This window comes from Ranitomeya imitator, chromosome 7 (genome assembly GCF_032444005.1).
Source record: "Ranitomeya imitator isolate aRanImi1 chromosome 7, aRanImi1.pri, whole genome shotgun sequence".
Lineage (NCBI taxonomy): Eukaryota > Metazoa > Chordata > Amphibia > Anura > Dendrobatidae > Ranitomeya > Ranitomeya imitator.
Window position 1 is genome coordinate 177,751,713 of NC_091288.1, and position 27,001 is coordinate 177,778,713.

General features: G+C 31.6%; 1 protein-coding gene across 2 annotated transcripts in view; it reads right to left on the reverse strand.

The window, feature by feature from the left end:
* NTAN1 (N-terminal asparagine amidase) overlaps positions 1 to 22,423 on the reverse strand; it is a 49,675-nt gene extending 27,252 nt beyond the window's left edge. The window contains exons 1-2 of one of the 2 annotated variants that reach the window (XM_069734112.1): positions 22,274 to 22,422; positions 16,667 to 16,769 (exon numbers count right to left, since the gene is read on the reverse strand). In XM_069734112.1, the coding sequence (XP_069590213.1) occupies positions 16,667 to 16,769; positions 22,274 to 22,354 (184 nt within the window). In that variant the 5' untranslated portion in view covers positions 22,355 to 22,422. Of the gene's footprint in view, positions 1 to 16,666; positions 16,770 to 22,273 lie in introns of both variants that reach the window. The other variant, XM_069734113.1, reaches the window with a different exon arrangement.
* Between the last annotated feature and the right edge of the window lie 4,578 nt (positions 22,424 to 27,001).

The window sequence follows — 27,001 nt, forward strand, 5'->3', positions numbered from 1 at the left end:
AGATATAAGATATAAGATATAAGATATAAGATATAAGATATAAGATATAAGATATAAGATATAAGATATAAGATATAAGATATAAGATATAAGATATAAGATATAAGATATAAGATATAAGATATAAGATATAAGATATAAGATATAAGATATAAGATATAAGATATAAGATATAAGATATAAGATATAAGATATAAGATATAAGATATAAGATATAAGATATAAGATATAAGATATAAGATATAAGATATAAGATATAAGATATAAGATATAAGATATAAGATATAAGATATAAGATATAAGATATAAGATATAAGATATAAGATATAAGATATAAGATATAAGATATAAGATATAAGATATAAGATATAAGATATAAGATATAAGATATAAGATATAAGATATAAGATATAAGATATAAGATATAAGATATAAGATATAAGATATAAGATATAAGATATAAGATATAAGATATAAGATATAAGATATAAGATATAAGATATAAGATATAAGATATAAGATATAAGATATAAGATATAAGATATAAGATATAAGATATAAGATATAAGATATAAGATATAAGATATAAGATATAAGATATAAGATATAAGATATAAGATATAAGATATAAGATATAAGATATAAGATATAAGATATAAGATATAAGATATAAGATATAAGATATAAGATATAAGATATAAGATATAAGATATAAGATATAAGATATAAGATATAAGATATAAGATATAAGATATAAGATATAAGATATAAGATATAAGATATAAGATATAAGATATAAGATATAAGATATAAGATATAAGATATAAGATATAAGATATAAGATATAAGATATAAGATATAAGATATAAGATATAAGATATAAGATATAAGATATAAGATATAAGATATAAGATATAAGATATAAGATATAAGATATAAGATATAAGATATAAGATATAAGATATAAGATATAAGATATAAGATATAAGATATAAGATATAAGATATAAGATATAAGATATAAGATATAAGATATAAGATATAAGATATAAGATATAAGATATAAGATATAAGATATAAGATATAAGATATAAGATATAAGATATAAGATATAAGATATAAGATATAAGATATAAGATATAAGATATAAGATATAAGATATAAGATATAAGATATAAGATATAAGATATAAGATATAAGATATAAGATATAAGATATAAGATATAAGATATAAGATATAAGATATAAGATATAAGATATAAGATATAAGATATAAGATATAAGATATAAGATATAAGATATAAGATATAAGATATAAGATATAAGATATAAGATATAAGATATAAGATATAAGATATAAGATATAAGATATAAGATATAAGATATAAGATATAAGATATAAGATATAAGATATAAGATATAAGATATAAGATATAAGATATAAGATATAAGATATAAGATATAAGATATAAGATATAAGATATAAGATATAAGATATAAGATATAAGATATAAGATATAAGATATAAGATATAAGATATAAGATATAAGATATAAGATATAAGATATAAGATATAAGATATAAGATATAAGATATAAGATATAAGATATAAGATATAAGATATAAGATATAAGATATAAGATATAAGATATAAGATATAAGATATAAGATATAAGATATAAGATATAAGATATAAGATATAAGATATAAGATATAAGATATAAGATATAAGATATAAGATATAAGATATAAGATATAAGATATAAGATATAAGATATAAGATATAAGATATAAGATATAAGATATAAGATATAAGATATAAGATATAAGATATAAGATATAAGATATAAGATATAAGATATAAGATATAAGATATAAGATATAAGATATAAGATATAAGATATAAGATATAAGATATAAGATATAAGATATAAGATATAAGATATAAGATATAAGATATAAGATATAAGATATAAGATATAAGATATAAGATATAAGATATAAGATATAAGATATAAGATATAAGATATAAGATATAAGATATAAGATATAAGATATAAGATATAAGATATAAGATATAAGATATAAGATATAAGATATAAGATATAAGATATAAGATATAAGATATAAGATATAAGATATAAGATATAAGATATAAGATATAAGATATAAGATATAAGATATAAGATATAAGATATAAGATATAAGATATAAGATATAAGATATAAGATATAAGATATAAGATATAAGATATAAGATATAAGATATAAGATATAAGATATAAGATATAAGATATAAGATATAAGATATAAGATATAAGATATAAGATATAAGATATAAGATATAAGATATAAGATATAAGATATAAGATATAAGATATAAGATATAAGATATAAGATATAAGATATAAGATATAAGATATAAGATATAAGATATAAGATATAAGATATAAGATATAAGATATAAGATATAAGATATAAGATATAAGATATAAGATATAAGATATAAGATATAAGATATAAGATATAAGATATAAGATATAAGATATAAGATATAAGATATAAGATATAAGATATAAGATATAAGATATAAGATATAAGATATAAGATATAAGATATAAGATATAAGATATAAGATATAAGATATAAGATATAAGATATAAGATATAAGATATAAGATATAAGATATAAGATATAAGATATAAGATATAAGATATAAGATATAAGATATAAGATATAAGATATAAGATATAAGATATAAGATATAAGATATAAGATATAAGATATAAGATATAAGATATAAGATATAAGATATAAGATATAAGATATAAGATATAAGATATAAGATATAAGATATAAGATATAAGATATAAGATATAAGATATAAGATATAAGATATAAGATATAAGATATAAGATATAAGATATAAGATATAAGATATAAGATATAAGATATAAGATATAAGATATAAGATATAAGATATAAGATATAAGATATAAGATATAAGATATAAGATATAAGATATAAGATATAAGATATAAGATATAAGATATAAGATATAAGATATAAGATATAAGATATAAGATATAAGATATAAGATATAAGATATAAGATATAAGATATAAGATATAAGATATAAGATATAAGATATAAGATATAAGATATAAGATATAAGATATAAGATATAAGATATAAGATATAAGATATAAGATATAAGATATAAGATATAAGATATAAGATATAAGATATAAGATATAAGATATAAGATATAAGATATAAGATATAAGATATAAGATATAAGATATAAGATATAAGATATAAGATATAAGATATAAGATATAAGATATAAGATATAAGATATAAGATATAAGATATAAGATATAAGATATAAGATATAAGATATAAGATATAAGATATAAGATATAAGATATAAGATATAAGATATAAGATATAAGATATAAGATATAAGATATAAGATATAAGATATAAGATATAAGATATAAGATATAAGATATAAGATATAAGATATAAGATATAAGATATAAGATATAAGATATAAGATATAAGATATAAGATATAAGATATAAGATATAAGATATAAGATATAAGATATAAGATATAAGATATAAGATATAAGATATAAGATATAAGATATAAGATATAAGATATAAGATATAAGATATAAGATATAAGATATAAGATATAAGATATAAGATATAAGATATAAGATATAAGATATAAGATATAAGATATAAGATATAAGATATAAGATATAAGATATAAGATATAAGATATAAGATATAAGATATAAGATATAAGATATAAGATATAAGATATAAGATATAAGATATAAGATATAAGATATAAGATATAAGATATAAGATATAAGATATAAGATATAAGATATAAGATATAAGATATAAGATATAAGATATAAGATATAAGATATAAGATATAAGATATAAGATATAAGATATAAGATATAAGATATAAGATATAAGATATAAGATATAAGATATAAGATATAAGATATAAGATATAAGATATAAGATATAAGATATAAGATATAAGATATAAGATATAAGATATAAGATATAAGATATAAGATATAAGATATAAGATATAAGATATAAGATATAAGATATAAGATATAAGATATAAGATATAAGATATAAGATATAAGATATAAGATATAAGATATAAGATATAAGATATAAGATATAAGATATAAGATATAAGATATAAGATATAAGATATAAGATATAAGATATAAGATATAAGATATAAGATATAAGATATAAGATATAAGATATAAGATATAAGATATAAGATATAAGATATAAGATATAAGATATAAGATATAAGATATAAGATATAAGATATAAGATATAAGATATAAGATATAAGATATAAGATATAAGATATAAGATATAAGATATAAGATATAAGATATAAGATATAAGATATAAGATATAAGATATAAGATATAAGATATAAGATATAAGATATAAGATATAAGATATAAGATATAAGATATAAGATATAAGATATAAGATATAAGATATAAGATATAAGATATAAGATATAAGATATAAGATATAAGATATAAGATATAAGATATAAGATATAAGATATAAGATATAAGATATAAGATATAAGATATAAGATATAAGATATAAGATATAAGATATAAGATATAAGATATAAGATATAAGATATAAGATATAAGATATAAGATATAAGATATAAGATATAAGATATAAGATATAAGATATAAGATATAAGATATAAGATATAAGATATAAGATATAAGATATAAGATATAAGATATAAGATATAAGATATAAGATATAAGATATAAGATATAAGATATAAGATATAAGATATAAGATATAAGATATAAGATATAAGATATAAGATATAAGATATAAGATATAAGATATAAGATATAAGATATAAGATATAAGATATAAGATATAAGATATAAGATATAAGATATAAGATATAAGATATAAGATATAAGATATAAGATATAAGATATAAGATATAAGATATAAGATATAAGATATAAGATATAAGATATAAGATATAAGATATAAGATATAAGATATAAGATATAAGATATAAGATATAAGATATAAGATATAAGATATAAGATATAAGATATAAGATATAAGATATAAGATATAAGATATAAGATATAAGATATAAGATATAAGATATAAGATATAAGATATAAGATATAAGATATAAGATATAAGATATAAGATATAAGATATAAGATATAAGATATAAGATATAAGATATAAGATATAAGATATAAGATATAAGATATAAGATATAAGATATAAGATATAAGATATAAGATATAAGATATAAGATATAAGATATAAGATATAAGATATAAGATATAAGATATAAGATATAAGATATAAGATATAAGATATAAGATATAAGATATAAGATATAAGATATAAGATATAAGATATAAGATATAAGATATAAGATATAAGATATAAGATATAAGATATAAGATATAAGATATAAGATATAAGATATAAGATATAAGATATAAGATATAAGATATAAGATATAAGATATAAGATATAAGATATAAGATATAAGATATAAGATATAAGATATAAGATATAAGATATAAGATATAAGATATAAGATATAAGATATAAGATATAAGATATAAGATATAAGATATAAGATATAAGATATAAGATATAAGATATAAGATATAAGATATAAGATATAAGATATAAGATATAAGATATAAGATATAAGATATAAGATATAAGATATAAGATATAAGATATAAGATATAAGATATAAGATATAAGATATAAGATATAAGATATAAGATATAAGATATAAGATATAAGATATAAGATATAAGATATAAGATATAAGATATAAGATATAAGATATAAGATATAAGATATAAGATATAAGATATAAGATATAAGATATAAGATATAAGATATAAGATATAAGATATAAGATATAAGATATAAGATATAAGATATAAGATATAAGATATAAGATATAAGATATAAGATATAAGATATAAGATATAAGATATAAGATATAAGATATAAGATATAAGATATAAGATATAAGATATAAGATATAAGATATAAGATATAAGATATAAGATATAAGATATAAGATATAAGATATAAGATATAAGATATAAGATATAAGATATAAGATATAAGATATAAGATATAAGATATAAGATATAAGATATAAGATATAAGATATAAGATATAAGATATAAGATATAAGATATAAGATATAAGATATAAGATATAAGATATAAGATATAAGATATAAGATATAAGATATAAGATATAAGATATAAGATATAAGATATAAGATATAAGATATAAGATATAAGATATAAGATATAAGATATAAGATATAAGATATAAGATATAAGATATAAGATATAAGATATAAGATATAAGATATAAGATATAAGATATAAGATATAAGATATAAGATATAAGATATAAGATATAAGATATAAGATATAAGATATAAGATATAAGATATAAGATATAAGATATAAGATATAAGATATAAGATATAAGATATAAGATATAAGATATAAGATATAAGATATAAGATATAAGATATAAGATATAAGATATAAGATATAAGATATAAGATATAAGATATAAGATATAAGATATAAGATATAAGATATAAGATATAAGATATAAGATATAAGATATAAGATATAAGATATAAGATATAAGATATAAGATATAAGATATAAGATATAAGATATAAGATATAAGATATAAGATATAAGATATAAGATATAAGATATAAGATATAAGATATAAGATATAAGATATAAGATATAAGATATAAGATATAAGATATAAGATATAAGATATAAGATATAAGATATAAGATATAAGATATAAGATATAAGATATAAGATATAAGATATAAGATATAAGATATAAGATATAAGATATAAGATATAAGATATAAGATATAAGATATAAGATATAAGATATAAGATATAAGATATAAGATATAAGATATAAGATATAAGATATAAGATATAAGATATAAGATATAAGATATAAGATATAAGATATAAGATATAAGATATAAGATATAAGATATAAGATATAAGATATAAGATATAAGATATAAGATATAAGATATAAGATATAAGATATAAGATATAAGATATAAGATATAAGATATAAGATATAAGATATAAGATATAAGATATAAGATATAAGATATAAGATATAAGATATAAGATATAAGATATAAGATATAAGATATAAGATATAAGATATAAGATATAAGATATAAGATATAAGATATAAGATATAAGATATAAGATATAAGATATAAGATATAAGATATAAGATATAAGATATAAGATATAAGATATAAGATATAAGATATAAGATATAAGATATAAGATATAAGATATAAGATATAAGATATAAGATATAAGATATAAGATATAAGATATAAGATATAAGATATAAGATATAAGATATAAGATATAAGATATAAGATATAAGATATAAGATATAAGATATAAGATATAAGATATAAGATATAAGATATAAGATATAAGATATAAGATATAAGATATAAGATATAAGATATAAGATATAAGATATAAGATATAAGATATAAGATATAAGATATAAGATATAAGATATAAGATATAAGATATAAGATATAAGATATAAGATATAAGATATAAGATATAAGATATAAGATATAAGATATAAGATATAAGATATAAGATATAAGATATAAGATATAAGATATAAGATATAAGATATAAGATATAAGATATAAGATATAAGATATAAGATATAAGATATAAGATATAAGATATAAGATATAAGATATAAGATATAAGATATAGATATAGATATAGATATAGATATAGATATAGATATAGATATAGATATAGATATAGATATAGATATAGATATAGATATAGATATAGATATAGATATAGATATAGATATAGATATAGATATAGATATAGATATAGATATAGATATAGATATAGATATAGATATAGATATAGATATAGATATAGATATAGATATAGATATAGATATAGATATAGATATAGATATAGATATAGATATAGATATAGATATAGATATAGATATAGATATAGATATAGATATAGATATAGATATAGATATAGATATAGATATAGATATAGATATAGATATAGATATAGATATAGATATAGATATAGATATAGATATAGATATAGATATAGATATAGATATAGATATAGATATAGATATAGATATAGATATAGATATAGATATAGATATAGATATAGATATAGATATAGATATAGATATAGATATAGATATAGATATAGATATAGATATAGATATAGATATAGATATAGATATAGATATAGATATAGATATAGATATAGATATAGATATAGATATAGATATAGATATAGATATAGATATAGATATAGATATAGATATAGATATAGATATAGATATAGATATAGATATAGATATAGATATAGATATAGATATAGATATAGATATAGATATAGATATAGATATAGATATAGATATAGATATAGATATAGATATAGATATAGATATAGATATAGATATAGATATAGATATAGATATAGATATAGATATAGATATAGATATAGATATAGATATAGATATAGATATAGATATAGATATAGATATAGATATAGATATAGATATAGATATAGATATAGATATAGATATAGATATAGATATAGATATAGATATAGATATAGATATAGATATAGATATAGATATAGATATAGATATAGATATAGATATAGATATAGATATAGATATAGATATAGATATAGATATAGATATAGATATAGATATAGATATAGATATAGATATAGATATAGATATAGATATAGATATAGATATAGATATAGATATAGATATAGATATAGATATAGATATAGATATAGATATAGATATAGATATAGATATAGATATAGATATAGATATAGATATAGATATAGATATAGATATAGATATAGATATAGATATAGATATAGATATAGATATAGATATAGATATAGATATAGATATAGATATAGATATAGATATAGATATAGATATAGATATAGATATAGATATAGATATAGATATAGATATAGATATAGATATAGATATAGATATAGATATAGATATAGATATAGATATAGATATAGATATAGATATAGATATAGATATAGATATAGATATAGATATAGATATAGATATAGATATAGATATAGATATAGATATAGATATAGATATAGATATAGATATAGATATAGATATAGATATAGATATAGATATAGATATAGATATAGATATAGATATAGATATAGATATAGATATAGATATAGATATAGATATAGATATAGATATAGATATAGATATAGATATAGATATAGATATAGATATAGATATAGATATAGATATAGATATAGATATAGATATAGATATAGATATAGATATAGATATAGATATAGATATAGATATAGATATAGATATAGATATAGATATAGATATAGATATAGATATAGATATAGATATAGATATAGATATAGATATAGATATAGATATAGATATAGATATAGATATAGATATAGATATAGATATAGATATAGATATAGATATAGATATAGATATAGATATAGATATAGATATAGATATAGATATAGATATAGATATAGATATAGATATAGATATAGATATAGATATAGATATAGATATAGATATAGATATAGATATAGATATAGATATAGATATAGATATAGATATAGATATAGATATAGATATAGATATAGATATAGATATAGATATAGATATAGATATAGATATAGATATAGATATAGATATAGATATAGATATAGATATAGATATAGATATAGATATAGATATAGATATAGATATAGATATAGATATAGATATAGATATAGATATAGATATAGATATAGATATAGATATAGATATAGATATAGATATAGATATAGATATAGATATAGATATAGATATAGATATAGATATAGATATAGATATAGATATAGATATAGATATAGATATAGATATAGATATAGATATAGATATAGATATAGATATAGATATAGATATAGATATAGATATAGATATAGATATAGATATAGATATAGATATAGATATAGATATAGATATAGATATAGATATAGATATAGATATAGATATAGATATAGATATAGATATAGATATAGATATAGATATAGATATAGATATAGATATAGATATAGATATAGATATAGATATAGATATAGATATAGATATAGATATAGATATAGATATAGATATAGATATAGATATAGATATAGATATAGATATAGATATAGATATAGATATAGATATAGATATAGATATAGATATAGATATAGATATAGATATAGATATAGATATAGATATAGATATAGATATAGATATAGATATAGATATAGATATAGATATAGATATAGATATAGATATAGATATAGATATAGATATAGATATAGATATAGATATAGATATAGATATAGATATAGATATAGATATAGATATAGATATAGATATAGATATAGATATAGATATAGATATAGATATAGATATAGATATAGATATAGATATAGATATAGATATAGATATAGATATAGATATAGATATAGATATAGATATAGATATAGATATAGATATAGATATAGATATAGATATAGATATAGATATAGATATAGATATAGATATAGATATAGATATAGATATAGATATAGATATAGATATAGATATAGATATAGATATAGATATAGATATAGATATAGATATAGATATAGATATAGATATAGATATAGATATAGATATAGATATAGATATAGATATAGATATAGATATAGATATAGATATAGATATAGATATAGATATAGATATAGATATAGATATAGATATAGATATAGATATAGATATAGATATAGATATAGATATAGATATAGATATAGATATAGATATAGATATAGATATAGATATAGATATAGATATAGATATAGATATAGATATAGATATAGATATAGATATAGATATAGATATAGATATAGATATAGATATAGATATAGATATAGATATAGATATAGATATAGATATAGATATAGATATAGATATAGATATAGATATAGATATAGATATAGATATAGATATAGATATAGATATAGATATAGATATAGATATAGATATAGATATAGATATAGATATAGATATAGATATAGATATAGATATAGATATAGATATAGATATAGATATAGATATAGATATAGATATAGATATAGATATAGATATAGATATAGATATAGATATAGATATAGATATAGATATAGATATAGATATAGATATAGATATAGATATAGATATAGATATAGATATAGATATAGATATAGATATAGATATAGATATAGATATAGATATAGATATAGATATAGATATAGATATAGATATAGATATAGATATAGATATAGATATAGATATAGATATAGATATAGATATAGATATAGATATAGATATAGATATAGATATAGATATAGATATAGATATAGATATAGATATAGATATAGATATAGATATAGATATAGATATAGATATAGATATAGATATAGATATAGATATAGATATAGATATAGATATAGATATAGATATAGATATAGATATAGATATAGATATAGATATAGATATAGATATAGATATAGATATAGATATAGATATAGATATAGATATAGATATAGATATAGATATAGATATAGATATAGATATAGATATAGATATAGATATAGATATAGATATAGATATAGATATAGATATAGATATAGATATAGATATAGATATAGATATAGATATAGATATAGATATAGATATAGATATAGATATAGATATAGATATAGATATAGATATAGATATAGATATAGATATAGATATAGATATAGATATAGATATAGATATAGATATAGATATAGATATAGATATAGATATAGATATAGATATAGATATAGATATAGATATAGATATAGATATAGATATAGATATAGATATAGATATAGATATAGATATAGATATAGATATAGATATAGATATAGATATAGATATAGATATAGATATAGATATAGATATAGATATAGATATAGATATAGATATAGATATAGATATAGATATAGATATAGATATAGATATAGATATAGATATAGATATAGATATAGATATAGATATAGATATAGATATAGATATAGATATAGATATAGATATAGATATAGATATAGATATAGATATAGATATAGATATAGATATAGATATAGATATAGATATAGATATAGATATAGATATAGATATAGATATAGATATAGATATAGATATAGATATAGATATAGATATAGATATAGATATAGATATAGATATAGATATAGATATAGATATAGATATAGATATAGATATAGATATAGATATAGATATAGATATAGATATAGATATAGATATAGATATAGATATAGATATAGATATAGATATAGATATAGATATAGATATAGATATAGATATAGATATAGATATAGATATAGATATAGATATAGATATAGATATAGATATAGATATAGATATAGATATAGATATAGATATAGATATAGATATAGATATAGATATAGATATAGATATAGATATAGATATAGATATAGATATAGATATAGATATAGATATAGATATAGATATAGATATAGATATAGATATAGATATAGATATAGATATAGATATAGATATAGATATAGATATAGATATAGATATAGATATAGATATAGATATAGATATAGATAGATAGATAGAAAAAAAATGAGTGCAGCACAATGCTCACCAATGGGTGCCAGGCCTCCTGGAAAAGACCATCCTCATGTCCATCCAAGTAATATACCAAACAAAAAACGGAAGGCAGCACTCCAATGGATAATGAAGGTGAAAAAAAGCTGTGAAGTTTATTTCAGACCCACATCTCGCGACGTTTCGGCTCGCACTGAGCCTTTCTCAAGCACTTGAGCTTGAGAAAGGCTCAGTGCGAGCCGAAACGTCGCGAGATGTGGGTCTGAAATAAACTTCACAGCTTTTTTCACCTTCATTATCCATTGGAGTGCTGCCTTCCGTTTTTTGTTTGGTGTGTATATGTATATATATATATATATATATATATATATATATATATATATATATATATATATATATATATATATATATATATATATATATATATATATATATATATATATATACATACACACGTATATATCTATTTTACACATACATATATATATATATATATATATATATATATATATATATATATATATACACATACACACGTATATATCTATTTTACACATACATATATATATATATATATATATATATATATATATACACATACACACGTATATATCTATTTTACACATACATATATATATATATATATATATATATACACATACACACATACATATCGTATTTTTCGATTTAGAAGACGCACCTGATTATGAGACGCACCCCCAAATTTGGTGAAGGAAAAGAGAAAAAAAAATTTTTTTTATGTTAAATGGGGGTCTGTCTTATAACCCCAGTGTCCGTCTTACAAATCATATGTCCCTTGTGCAAGGGACATGCCCCCTGTGCTGCTATCAGGCACATACCCCCATGGGTCACTATATGCCCTCCTGTGCTGCTGACAGGTTCAGCCCACCCCGGTCACTATATGACCCCCATCACTATATGCCCCCCGTGCTGCTGGCAGACACATGCCCCCCCGTGCTGCTGGCAGACACATGATAAAATAACAAACAATAACTTACCTTCCTATGATGGCTCTGTGCTCACAGCTCCTCGGTTGCGCTTCCTGTTTCCCAGGTATCGGATCATGTGACCTGGGCACACAGTGATGTCATCACTGAGCTGTGCCGATCACATGATCGGATGTCAGCACAGACAGGAAGCGCAACCGAGGAGCTGTCAGCAGGGAGCCATCATCTGAAGGTGAGTTAAGTGTTTGCTATTTTATCATGTGCCTGCCAGCAGCACGGGGCCTGCCAGCAGCAGGGGGGGGGGGGGGGCATGTGTCTGCCAGCAGCGGGGGGGGGGGCGGGCGGACATGTGTCTGCCAGCAGCAGGGGGGGGGGCGGGCATGTGTCTGCCAGCAGCCGTGGGGGGGGGGGGGGGTGGGGGGCGGGCGAACTTGTGTCTGCCAGCAGCAGGGGGGGAGGGGCGGGCATGTGTCTGCCAGCAGCAGGGGAGGGGGGGGGGCGGGCGGACATGTGTCTGCCAGCAGCAGGGGGGGGGCAGGCATGTGTCTGCCAGCAGCAGGGGGGGGGGGGGGCGGGCATGTGTCTGCCAGCAGCAGAGGGGGCGGGCATATGTCTGCCAGCAGCACGGGGGGGAGAGAGATTAAAAAATACAAGAGTGACCGGGGAGCCATATCCATGATGTGGGGGGGGGGGGGGGGGAACAAGTTCTAAAACTCCCAGACTACCTCTATTTTGATAGACTGTGCGTTCATAATTGACCAACTCAATCAAAGACCCGTGAGAGGGGCAAAGGCTAACCCAACCAGCACAAAGCCAATAGTTTCCTTGCTAAGAATTTCCCGTAGGAAAACCTTAATATAGTGTCCCCATATTCCCTCTTCCAGGATATTAAATAAGCCAACAAAGGGAATTGGGATAGATATTAGGGAAAATAATGAAATTACTCCCCCCCCTCCCCCAGAGGATAAAATAATTGAACAACGCCATATTATATGTGCAAAATCTGCATTCAGCGCACGACACCTCAAACATTCTGAGGTCGGCGATCAGCCCATTTTATATAGTCTTAAAGGGGTTTTCCATTACATTGTATAATACATCCACCGATTTAAGCCTTGTAAACAAGTATCTTTGTAAATTCCTCTTCTTGCCATCTGTGCCTGTGAGCGACGCTATCGCTGACCGCTCACTCGGCATCAAGTGAACCCCACTGCAATCGCCGCTGATGTCACCTCAAGTTAGGGATCTCCTGCATTCCCTCGGGTGTCAACCAGTCTCCCGCACCCCCCTGATTGACTGTACTGTGGGCAGAGTTTCACCACCCGTCACAGCCCAGTATCCAGCACGCGCTCTCCCTCTCTCCTCTGATTTCATTAGCCTCAAGCGAGTAGTATCTCTATCTTTACAATTCAAGAAAGGCATCAAAAACGTCAAGGTGAGACGCCTGGAGGAGGAGATCGTGTAGGTACCTTTCCACTGTAAATGTAGAGGAGAATTCGTCTCCTAGGGTAGTTTCGTCTGGACCACAAAATACACATATATAGGGCTATTCCTGTAAGGCTGCATGAAATGTATGTATCAAGCCAATTTTGGGGGCTAGGCTGAATATGTGTTGCAGGGTGTCATGGGGTCCTTCTCCGGTATCACACAATCAACAGAGCAAGAGAAGAGCGAACAATCCCAAGACCTTTATTTAGGCAAAAATACGAAAGGTCCATATACGATCCACCAAAGGATAAAATAGTCCAGAACACGAATGCAGTTCAGTAACAGGATCAAAGTCCAACAATACAGCAGACAGAGGATAGCATAGTCCATATACTCTTCTTTCTCTCTGTGATGCTGTGAACACATCATCATTCCACACAGGACTCATCTGTGTCTCACCTCACTGATATTTTAAAAGTCTCCCTCCTCATTCACAGGTCAGGAGGGGGAAGGTCTCAGGGGCTCATTGTTTCAACAAGTTAGGTCAACATGTCATTAGCATATTAGCAAACAATACAGTACTGTGGGGGCTGATATCAGATGGCAGCAACAGCCATTCATCAATTAGCAAATAACTCATCCTACAAGAGAACACCATGAAAATAAGTAAAATAGAAATATACACAAAAATGATACCCACATAGCATATCACACCGTCACACAGGGTGTTCAAACTTTCCCTTGATAGATGTCAGAGGAAAAAAAAAAAAAAAAACATTCAGCATGTTACATGTCAGAGTGATCAATCCTTTCACTCCCATGGGAAATAAGCTGCTGCCAGAGATGTCTGGCAGCAGCTTCCTCCTTCGTCCCCATTAAGTACATGTCTGTGGCCACCGTAGTCAAATCTTCCCATTCAAGGTCTGTGACTTTTCAGAAGTCAGTGTGTCCTGCATTATGGTTGGCCACCAGTGCATAAAACATAGAACACTGCAAGTGAGGTACCACACAGGGCTGTGGAGTCGGAGTCCATTTTTGTGGATCAGTCGTTGTCATGGAAACTGAGGAGTCGGAGGTTTGGCTTACGGAGTCGGAGTCCATTTTGATGGAGTCAAGAGTCATGGAAATTGAGGAATCGGAGTCAGAGGTTTGGCTTACCGACTCCACAGCCCTGGCCACGTACTGTGCACATAGTGCAAGCGTATTCATATTCTTGACCCGTGAGACGCCATGACTGCGGGGTCCAGATTACATTAGCCAGATTGTGACATCATCCAAATGATGACTAACAGTCACGTAACTGCACGCTCATCACAAGTGAGTACGTGGGATAACACGGTGTGAGACACGGAGATACGTACTGTCGCCTGGTGTCGTCGCAGCCAGTTCCCGCTGTTGCACATATAGAAATCCATTTGCCCCGATGACTTGCGCGGGCTGACTGGTTAAATTTCTGGCTCGTTCCTAGAGATTACAAATATTAGACATAAATATAACTATTTTTGTAAACTTTTCTACTATGAATAACTAGAACTGGGATACTTCATCCATTACATGACATCTACAGCAACAGGCGCTCCGCTCACTTATGAAAGCACAAGGCGGTGGTGGTGGTGTAATACCCTGAGAAAAAACCCTCAGTATAAAACCATTCTCCAAGACTGTCCTTAGGCCGACCCCTGTTTATAAGTCGAATGGAGGAGCGGGGCCTTGTCTCTTCATTATGTACACAAGCATAGCGCCATACAGAAGAGTGTGGCTGCGCCTGGTACTGCAGCTAAGACGTGTGGGCTCAGACCCGGCAATCAAACACTGATGGTATCGAGTCTTTTCTGTTGAGCAGACCTGGGCAAGATGCGGCCCGCGGGCCGCATCCGGCCCGCCTGATGATTTTAAGCGGCCCGCCAGCTAGCTGTCACTTCTGACAGCCACCCTCGACACCGCTCGGCCAGCCGTTTTCTGAGGGGGAGCAGAGTCGGGTAGATTGCAGATTTAAATCTCGGCTTCAGGAAAATGGCCACCGCGATCTCCATCTGCGCACGCGCGGCCTCCCGTGGACATTTTCCTGAAGCCCCGTGAAGCAGAGCACTCCATCTGCGCATGCGCGGCCTCGGGAAGATCGCCGCCACCGATATTCAACCCGGCTTTGGTGCGCACATCGCATTCCTGGCCGCTGCGTCACCTCACCGGTGGAAGGGACCCTGCGCATGCCATACCGCACCTCTGCCGCCGCACCAGCACTGCTGCAACCCCCCCATAGACACCAGGCCGTGGCGTCGCCCGCCTAAGCAGGAAGGGACCCTGCTCAGGTGCACGCCGCACGCCACACCGCATCACCCCACCTCTGCCGACACCATGCCTCCTGTGACCCTGCTGTGCCACCGCCAGCCCTCAGGTAAGAATCTTACCGTAAGATACTGTAAATTCGGACAATAAGACGGACCCCCATCTTATAAAAAAATCTTTTTTTCTGCAATTTTCACCCCAAATTTGGGGTGCGCCTTATGGTCCGGTGCGTCTTATAGTCCGAAAAATATGATAATTATATTAGTTCGGCCCTCTAAAACCATCCCACTTTCTCATGCGGCCCCATGGCAAAATTAATTACCCACCCCTGCTATTGAGGCTAGTTCATGTTAATTTTCAGGGCAAAGGAGTGAAGGGAACACAGTGATACATCAAATGGACGCAACTGTACATTCGTGCCGTGGTATGAATGCAAGAAGTGAGCTCAGGAGGTGTTTAACCCATTTAAATGGCACTGTCAATCTGAAAGTGGAATTTAAATGGCACGGTAGTGCTGGTAGGTTGCCATGGAAACCACCAGTAAAAACCACATCTTGGATTTCATAGTAGGTCATCATTCACACTATATTGTAAAACACTGTAGCATTTTAGTTTCAGACAAAAAAAGGATTGCAGTCCCCTAAGTACCGTAGTCTAAAAAATGTATATTAAAAAAATTCTATATACCGTACATATAAAGATAAAAATTCAAATCACCCTATTCCCACTTTAAAAAATAAAGACAAATATCCATATCTGATATTGCCATATAAAAGTCTAATCAAAATATACAATTAACCCATACAGGAAACAGCATAAGGGAATGAGATCTTTAACCCCTTAGTGACCGAGCCAAATTTTTGAAATCTGACCAGTGTCACTTTATGTGGTAATAACTCTGCAACGCTTCAACAAATCCCAGTGATTTTGAGATTGTTTTTTCGTGACACATTATACTTTATGATAATGGTAAATTTTGTTCAACATTTTTTGTGTTTATTTATAAAAAATATCAAAAATTTGAGAAAAATGTTAAAAAATTAGCAATTTTCTAAATTTGAATGATTATCCCTTTAATCCAGATAGTCATACAACAGCAAACCATTAATAAATAACATTTCCCACATGTCTGCTTTACATCAGCACCATTTGTAAAATGTTATTTTATTTTGTTAGCATTTTAGGAGGTTTAAAAATGTAGCAGCAATTTTTCATTTTTTCAAAGAAATTTACAAAATTTATTTTTTTAGGGACTTATCCATGTTTGAAGTGACTTTAAGGGTCCCATATATTGGGAAACCCACAAACGTGATACCATTTTAAAAACAGCACCCCTAAACATATTGAAAACTGCTGTCAGGTAGTTTATTAACCCTTCAGGTGCTTTACAGGAATTAATGCAAATTGGTATGACAGAAATGAAAATGTGTATTTTTACCACCTAAGTGTTGCTAACTTCTAAACAGATTACTACAGCAGTCAGACTCTAAGGCCACTATTTGGTCATGAATTGCCATGGCAAACATCAGGACCACAAAATTTATGATCTGAGGACACCAATTGTGACAAAGAAGAAGCCCCCACACTCTGTTAACCATTTATAATGATGTAGTCACTATTGACAGCAGCATCTAAGGGGTTAAACAGATTTAGATGGTGCAAATACTGATCGTGGCTGGTACAGCAAGTTGTCAGCTATAGTGTACAACCGACAGATGCTGGATTGTCATCTGTATGGGGAGGCTATTCTCTTATATCTCAGGTCAGTTAAAAGACGTATTGGCGGTCATTAAGGGGTTAAGTATCTGATTCACCACTTTGTAAGTGCTCGTACCAGCAGAAAGGTTTTACATTCAGGGCTGTGGAGTCGGAGCCCATTTTGGTGGAGTCGGTGTCATGGAAATTGAAGAGTCGGAGGTTTGGCGTACTGACTCCGCTGTCCTGCTTACATTATAGCAGGAATGTGACAACCAGACATTTCCACTGCTGATGAAATACCAAGTGCGGTAATCCCTTGAACCTGGGAGAAGTGCCAGCTACAGCGCACGTCCTGGCACATTCGAGCACCATGATACAGCCAGGGCACACCCATACAAGCCTTACAGCACCACAGATCACGGGCGCATACAATTCTCATACAAGGTGCGATTACCAGATATGACCTGCACTTCGCAGGACCCGTTCCATACATGTGAATGGAGAAGTTAACTAGAATGTGCACAGATTTAGGCTAGTCCCTCTTAGATGAATTGGACAGTGACAAATCAAAATCGTGTTTTTATGTGCGGAGCTGCAGAGCTTTAACCCTAAAAAAAAAAAAAAAACACGGAACAAAAAACAAACAGTACTTTGGTGCAAGCAACAAGAATCCAGAAGAAAAATAAAAAAGCATAATTTCAAACATGGCCTTAATAATCCTAAATTACCCGATAACCTGACCCTTCTGCAGAACAGATTACCATCTATAGAAGATTATACCTACATCTTAACACCTTTCAGCTACAGATTGTAACACCACACAGGGATCCTGCCCACAGGGAGAGTCCTGGAGTTTAATCAAGGGGTTTTCTCATCATAATGAATGCTTGAAATTGCAAAGATCTTGTAAGAAACAAAAAACATCAGGAAGGCGCAGTGCAGACCAGCAGCGAAACCACGCCACTAGCCCGAACTATCAATCATCAGAAGGGCGCAGTGTAGACCAGCAGCGAAACCACGCTACTAGCCCAAACCATGAATCATCAGGAGGGCACAGTGCAGACCAGCAGCGAAACCACGGCACTAGCCCGAACTATCAATCATCAGGAGGGCGCAGTGCAGACCAGCAGTGAAACCACGGCACTAGTCCTAACTATCAATCATCAGAAGGGCGCAGTGCAGACCAGCAGCGAAACCACGGCACTAGTCCTAACTATCAATCATCAGAAGGGCGCAGTGCAGACCAGCAGCGAAACCACGGCACTAGCCCGAACTATCAATCATCAGGAGGGCGCAGTGTAGACCAGCAGCGAAACCACGCTACTAGCCCAAACCATGAATCATCAGGAGGGCACAGTGCAGACCAGCAGCGAAACCACGGCACTAGCCCGAACTATCAATCATCAGGAGGGCGCAGTGCAGACCAGCAGTGAAACCACGGCACTAGTCCTAACTATCAATCATCAGAAGGGCGCAGTGTAGACCAGCAGCGAAACCACGCCACTAGTCCTAACTATCAATCATGAGGAAAGCGCAGTGCAGACCAGCAGCGAAACCACGCCACTAGCCCGAACTATCAATCATCAGAAGGGCGCAGTGTAGACCAGCAGCGAAACCACGCTACTAGCCCAAACCATGAATCATCAGGAGGGCACAGTGCAGACCAGCAGCGAAACCACGGCACTAGCCCGAACTATCAATCATCAGGAGGGCGCAGTGCAGACCAGCAGTGAAACCACGGCACTAGTCCTAACTATCAATCATCAGAAGGGCGCAGTGTAGACCAGCAGCGAAACCACGCCACTAGTCCTAACTATCAATCATGAGGAAAGCGCAGTGCAGACCAGCAGCGAAACCACGGCACTAGCCCGAACTATCAATCATCAGGAGGGCGCAGTGCAGACCAGCAGTGAAACCACGGCACTAGCCCGAACTATCAATCATCAGAAGGGCGCAGTGTAGACCAGCAGCGAAACCACGCCACTAGTCCTAACTATCAATCATGAGGAAAGCGCAGTGCAGACCAGCAGCGAAACCACGGCACTAGCCCGAACTATCAATCATCAGGAGGGCGCAGTGCAGACCAGCAGCAAAACCACGCCACTAGTCCTAACTATCAATCATCAGAAGGGCGCAGTGCAGACCAGCAGCGAAACCACGGCACTAGTCCTAACTATCAATCATGAGGAAAGCGCAGTGCAGACCAGCAGCGAAACCACGCCACTAGCCCAAACTATCAATCATCAGGAGGGCGCAGTGCAGACCAGCAGCGAAACCACGGCACTAGTCCTAACTATCAATCATCGGGAGGGCGCAGTGTAGACCAGCAGCGAAACCACGGCACTAGCCCGAACTATCAATCATCAGGAGGGCGCAGTGTAGACCAGCAGCGAAACCACGGCACTAGTCCTAACTATCAATCATCGGGAGGGCGCAGTGTAGACCAGCAGCGAAACCACGGCACTAGCCCGAACTATCAATCATCAGGAGGGCGCAGTGTAGACCAGCAGCGAAACCACGGCACTAGTCCTAACTATCAATCATCGGGAGGGCGCAGTGTAGACCAGCAGCGAAACCACGGCACTAGCCCGAACTATCAATCATCGGGAGGGCGCAGTGTAGACCAGCAGCGAAGCCGCGCCACTAGTCCTATCAATCATCAGGAGGGCACAGTGCAGACCTAAGAGCCCGACTGAGGACAGGGACTGACAGGAATGGTGACAATATATGTACAGCGCGGTGGAATAGGTCGGCGCCATGTAGACACTTGTTGCCATGCCTCAGCCTGTGAAGGAAAGTTCTATCATAGGAAGAGTTGTGCAGCAGTGTCACCCTGCGGAGCAGTTACCCTGGTAACGCAGAGTTCACACCTGTCTTGTCTGTTGCGGTTTTCTGCAATGCAGTGAGATGAATGGGCATCTCCTCTGCCCCCTGCAGTGTCATGACCCCCGCCCAGCACTGTGCAGTATGGAGGCGCCTCTTACCTGCAGCTGAGCGCTGCTCTGCAGGATCCGGGCGGCGGCCAGGCTCACGTCTATCCTCCGGCTGTCAACGAGCAGCGGCATGACTGCAAAACTCACCGCCTAACTTCCTCCACACTGATAGCCGGGCCGCCGCGCACTGCCTCCTGGGAGCTGTAGTCCGGAAGTGGGAGGGAAGCATGAGGGGGACTGGAAACGGAACTACAATTCCCGTCGTCCCCGCGCGATAACCTGCAGCTCGGTCCCAGAAATGAGCCAAGGGAATAAGGTGTGTAGGAGACGGGTGTCCCTTATTTATTACTGCCAGATAGTGCGGCATTAGGGTGGGCGGGTGATGTCAGGCGTGACCCCATCTGCTGTCACATAGCTTAACCCCTTCCTGCCAAAGCCATTCCTCATTTCCGCACTTTCTGGGTTCATTTTCCTGGATGACTGCTGGTAGTTTTGAACGGCGCTTTTCATTTTCCCATAGGATTGACTGAAAAACTATAAACAAAATAAACCTGTAATTAAGTCACTTTATTTGGAGGTTTTGTTTTGTTCCGGCAGATCTGATATCTGAATCTCCAGGTCTGTACGGTGACGCCGCGCTCGGGGTGCGTTCACACACGGCGTGTTATTCCCCTACGAGGAAAAATCACGGCGTCAAATATTTTCTGCATTTTTATTCCCCGTTCATTCGTATGGGTGAAAAACGCTTCAAGAATTCACATGGCGCAGAATAAATAATAATAAAAAAAAGCCGAGTAGCGGAAAACCGCAATTGAAAAACGTTCACGGGATTTTTGAGATTTCATTCACTTTTTGCTTGTAATGTTAAACACAGGAAAAAAAATGCAGAAATTCCCCATGTGAACGTTCTCTTGTGTAGGTTTTTTTTATATACAGGTCCTTCTCAATAAATTAGCATATAGTGTTAAATTTCATTATTTACCATAATGTAATGATTACAATTAAACTTTCATATATTATAGATTCATTATCCACCAACTGAAATTTGTCAGGTCTTTTATTGTTTTAATACTGATGATTTTGGCATACAACTCCTGATAACCCAAAAAACCTGTCTCAATAAATTAGCATATTTCACCCATCCAATCAAATAAAAGTGTTTTTTAATAACAAACAAAAAAACCAACAAATAATAATGTTCAGTTATGCACTCAATACTTGGTCGGGAATCCTTTGGCAGAAATGACTGCTTCAATGCGGCGTGGCATGGAGGCAATCAGCCTGTGACACTGCTGAGATGTTATGGAGGCCCAGGATGCTTCAATAGCGGCCTTAAGCTCATCCAGAGTGTTGGGTCTTGCGTCTCTCAACTTTCTCTTCACAATATCCCACAGATTCTCTATGGGGTTCAGGTCAGGAGAGTTGGCAGGCCAATTGAGCACAGTAATACCATGGTCAGTAAACCATTTACCAGTGGTTTTGGCACTGTGAGCAGGTGCCAGGTCGTGCTGAAAAATGAAATCTTCATCTCCATAAAGCATTTCAGCCGATGGAAGCATGAAGTGCTCCAAAATCTCCTGATAGCTAGCTGCATTGACCCTGCCCTTGATGAAACACAGTGGACCAACACCAGCAGCTGACATGGCACCCCACACCATCACTGACTGTGGGTACTTGACACTGGACTTCAGGCATTTTGGCATTTCCTTCTCCCCAGTCTTCCTCCAGACTCTGGCACCTTGATTTCCGAATGACATGCAAAATTTGCTTTCATCAGAAAAAAGTACTTGGGACCACTTAGCAACAGTCCAGTGCTGCTTCTCTGTAGCTCAAAAGTGGCTTTACCTGGGGAATGCGGCACCTGTAGCCCATTTCCTGCACACGCCTGTGCACGGTGGCTCTGGATGTTTCCACACCAGACTCAGTCCACTGCTTCCTCAGGTTCCCCAAGGTCTGGAATCGGTCCTTCTCCACAATCTTCCTCAGGGTCCGGTCTCCTCTTCTCGTTGTACAGCGTTTTCTGCCACATTGTTTCCTTCCAACAGACTTACCATTGAGGTGCCTTGATACAGCACTCTGGGAACAGCCTATTTGTTGAGAAATTTCTTTCTGGGTCTTACCCTCTTGCTTGAGGGTGTCAATGATGGCCTTCTTGACATCTGTCAGGTCGCTAGTCTTACCCATGATGGGGGTTTTGAGTAATGAACCAGGCAGGGAGTTTATAAAAGCCTCAGGTATCTTTTGCATGTGTTTAGAGTTAATTAGTTGATTCAGAAGATTAGGGTAATAGGTCGTTTAGAGCAGTGATTTTCAACCTTTTTTGAGCCGCGGCACACTTTTTATACTTAAAAAATCCCGAGGCACACCACCAACCAAAATGGCACAAAATGGTGCGTCCAGGTTTGAGATAAAAGTCTGCAGTCATTCTATGTGACTGCAGGCTTCTGAATTCTCACAGCGCAAGCACTGCACACTTTCAGGATTCTCCCTTGCCGGTGGCCAGAGTGGACGGTCATGACAGCACAAGTATGTGATTTGGATACTTCTAGCCACATTCTAACTAGACGTGTCCGGCCTCAGTCAATTCATTTTCATTGAATGAGGCCACACATGTCTAGTCAGCACGTGACGTAAATCACCAACATCAGAGAATTATGATAGCAGTGTGCACTGTGAGAATTCAGAAGTCTGCAGTCACATAGTATGACCGCAGACTCATCACAACCTTGGACATCCCCTTTAATGTTCCTAACAAATAAAAATGAGAATTAGTATCACAAAAAAAACACATTTACATCCAGGTACCTGATAGATGACGTTGTTTGTGGAGTCGCCTCTTTCTTTTCATCTTCACCTTGTCCAGATGCCATGATGACTCTTCTCATCCACCGGCAGAGCTCGTTTCTGCAGACTTCCATCTTCTCCTGTCTTCTGCAGCACATCCCGACACAACACCCTTAAAGATAGCAGTGTTATTATAATGCTCCGGAATAACAATATCTGCCCTAGGCTGAGCCCCTGAGTAAATAATTGCCCCTCACTTTATTCCCAGCACATAATATGACCCTCACTGTCCCTCTTATGGTACATGCCATCCACACTGCCCTCTCTCTCTTTTCCATACTTCACACTGCCTTCTCATACGGTGTCCCTCATAGAGAGCCCAGTCTCTCTACTGTGCCCCTTCATTACACTCCTCCTACTTGGCATACTGTCTCCTCCTGGCTGTTACCCTCACACTACTCAGTATCTATTATGTGTCCACTCACACTTTCATCCCCCCATACTGTCTGCACACATTTCTAATAGCCTCCTCCTGTACAACCCCCCTGCTAACATACCCCTTTGCTCTCTCCATATTTTCTCCTCACACATTCCCCCCTCACACATTCCCCCGACTCCCCATACTGTCCTCACACATCCCATCACCGTTGCTCCCAGTACTGTCAGCACACATTTTTCCCCTCGCTACTGTGTCCACCCCCATCTCCCCACTCACCCCCACAGAATATATCCACTGCCCTTCCGATAGAATAAATCCATCTCCTTCCACACAGAATAAATGCACCCTGCCCCACACATGCTAAATAAATTCCAGCCCCCCCCCACGTACACACTGAATAAATCCCCCCACACACTGAATAAATCCCCCCACTCACTGAATAAATCCCCCCACTCATTGAATAAATCCCCCCCCACACACTGAATAAATCCCCCACACACACTGAATAAATCCCCCCACACACTGAATAAATCCCCCCCACACACTGAATAAATCCCCCCACACACTGAATAAATCCCCCCCACACACTGAATAAATCCCCCCCACACACTGAATAAATCCCCCCACACTGAATAAATCCCCCCCACACACTGAATAAATCCCCCCCACACACTGAATAAATCCCCCCACACACTGAATAAATCCCCCCCACACACTGAATAAATCCCCTCCCACACTGAATAAATCCCCCCCACACACTGAATAAATCCCCCCACACACTGAATAAATCCCCCCACTCACTGAATAAATCCCCCCACACACACTGAATAAATCCCCCCCACACACTGAATAAATCCCCCCACACTGAATAAATCCCCCCACACTGAATAAATCCCCCCACACACTTAATAAATCCCCCCACATACTCCCCATAAACCCACCCCACGCTGAATCTTCGGTGTCTTCAGCTCCACAGCACAGGAGCACTCACCACCAAGTGTCTTCTGTCTCCTGCGCGCCGGATAGTGACGTCAGCAGCGTGATCACATGACTTGATCACGCTGCTGGCATCGCTCTGACCCAGCGGTCAGAGCCTCAATTGTACTCGCAGCCGGTAGATGTCTGCGAGTACAATTGATCTCCGGGAGCCGGCGCGCTGCAGCTTCTCTGTGCCGGCTGTCAGCTTGACAGTCGGCACAGAGAACAGCTGACTCCCATTCCCCGCGGCACACCCGACCATGTGTCGCGGCACACTGGTTGAAAAACACTGGTTTAGAGAACCTTTTCTTGATATGCTAATTTATTGAGACAGGTTTTTTGAGTTATCAGGAGTTGTATGCCAAAATCATCAGTATTAAAACAATAAAAGACCTGACAAATTTCAGTTGGTGGATAATGAATCTATAATATATGAAAGTTTAATTGTAATCATTACATTATGGTAAATAATGAAATTTAACACTATATGCTAATTTTTTTAGAAGGACCTGTATATATACAGTATAATTTTTTTTTCCATTTTAGTGGTTTAAACATTTCTGTACATTTATTTTGAT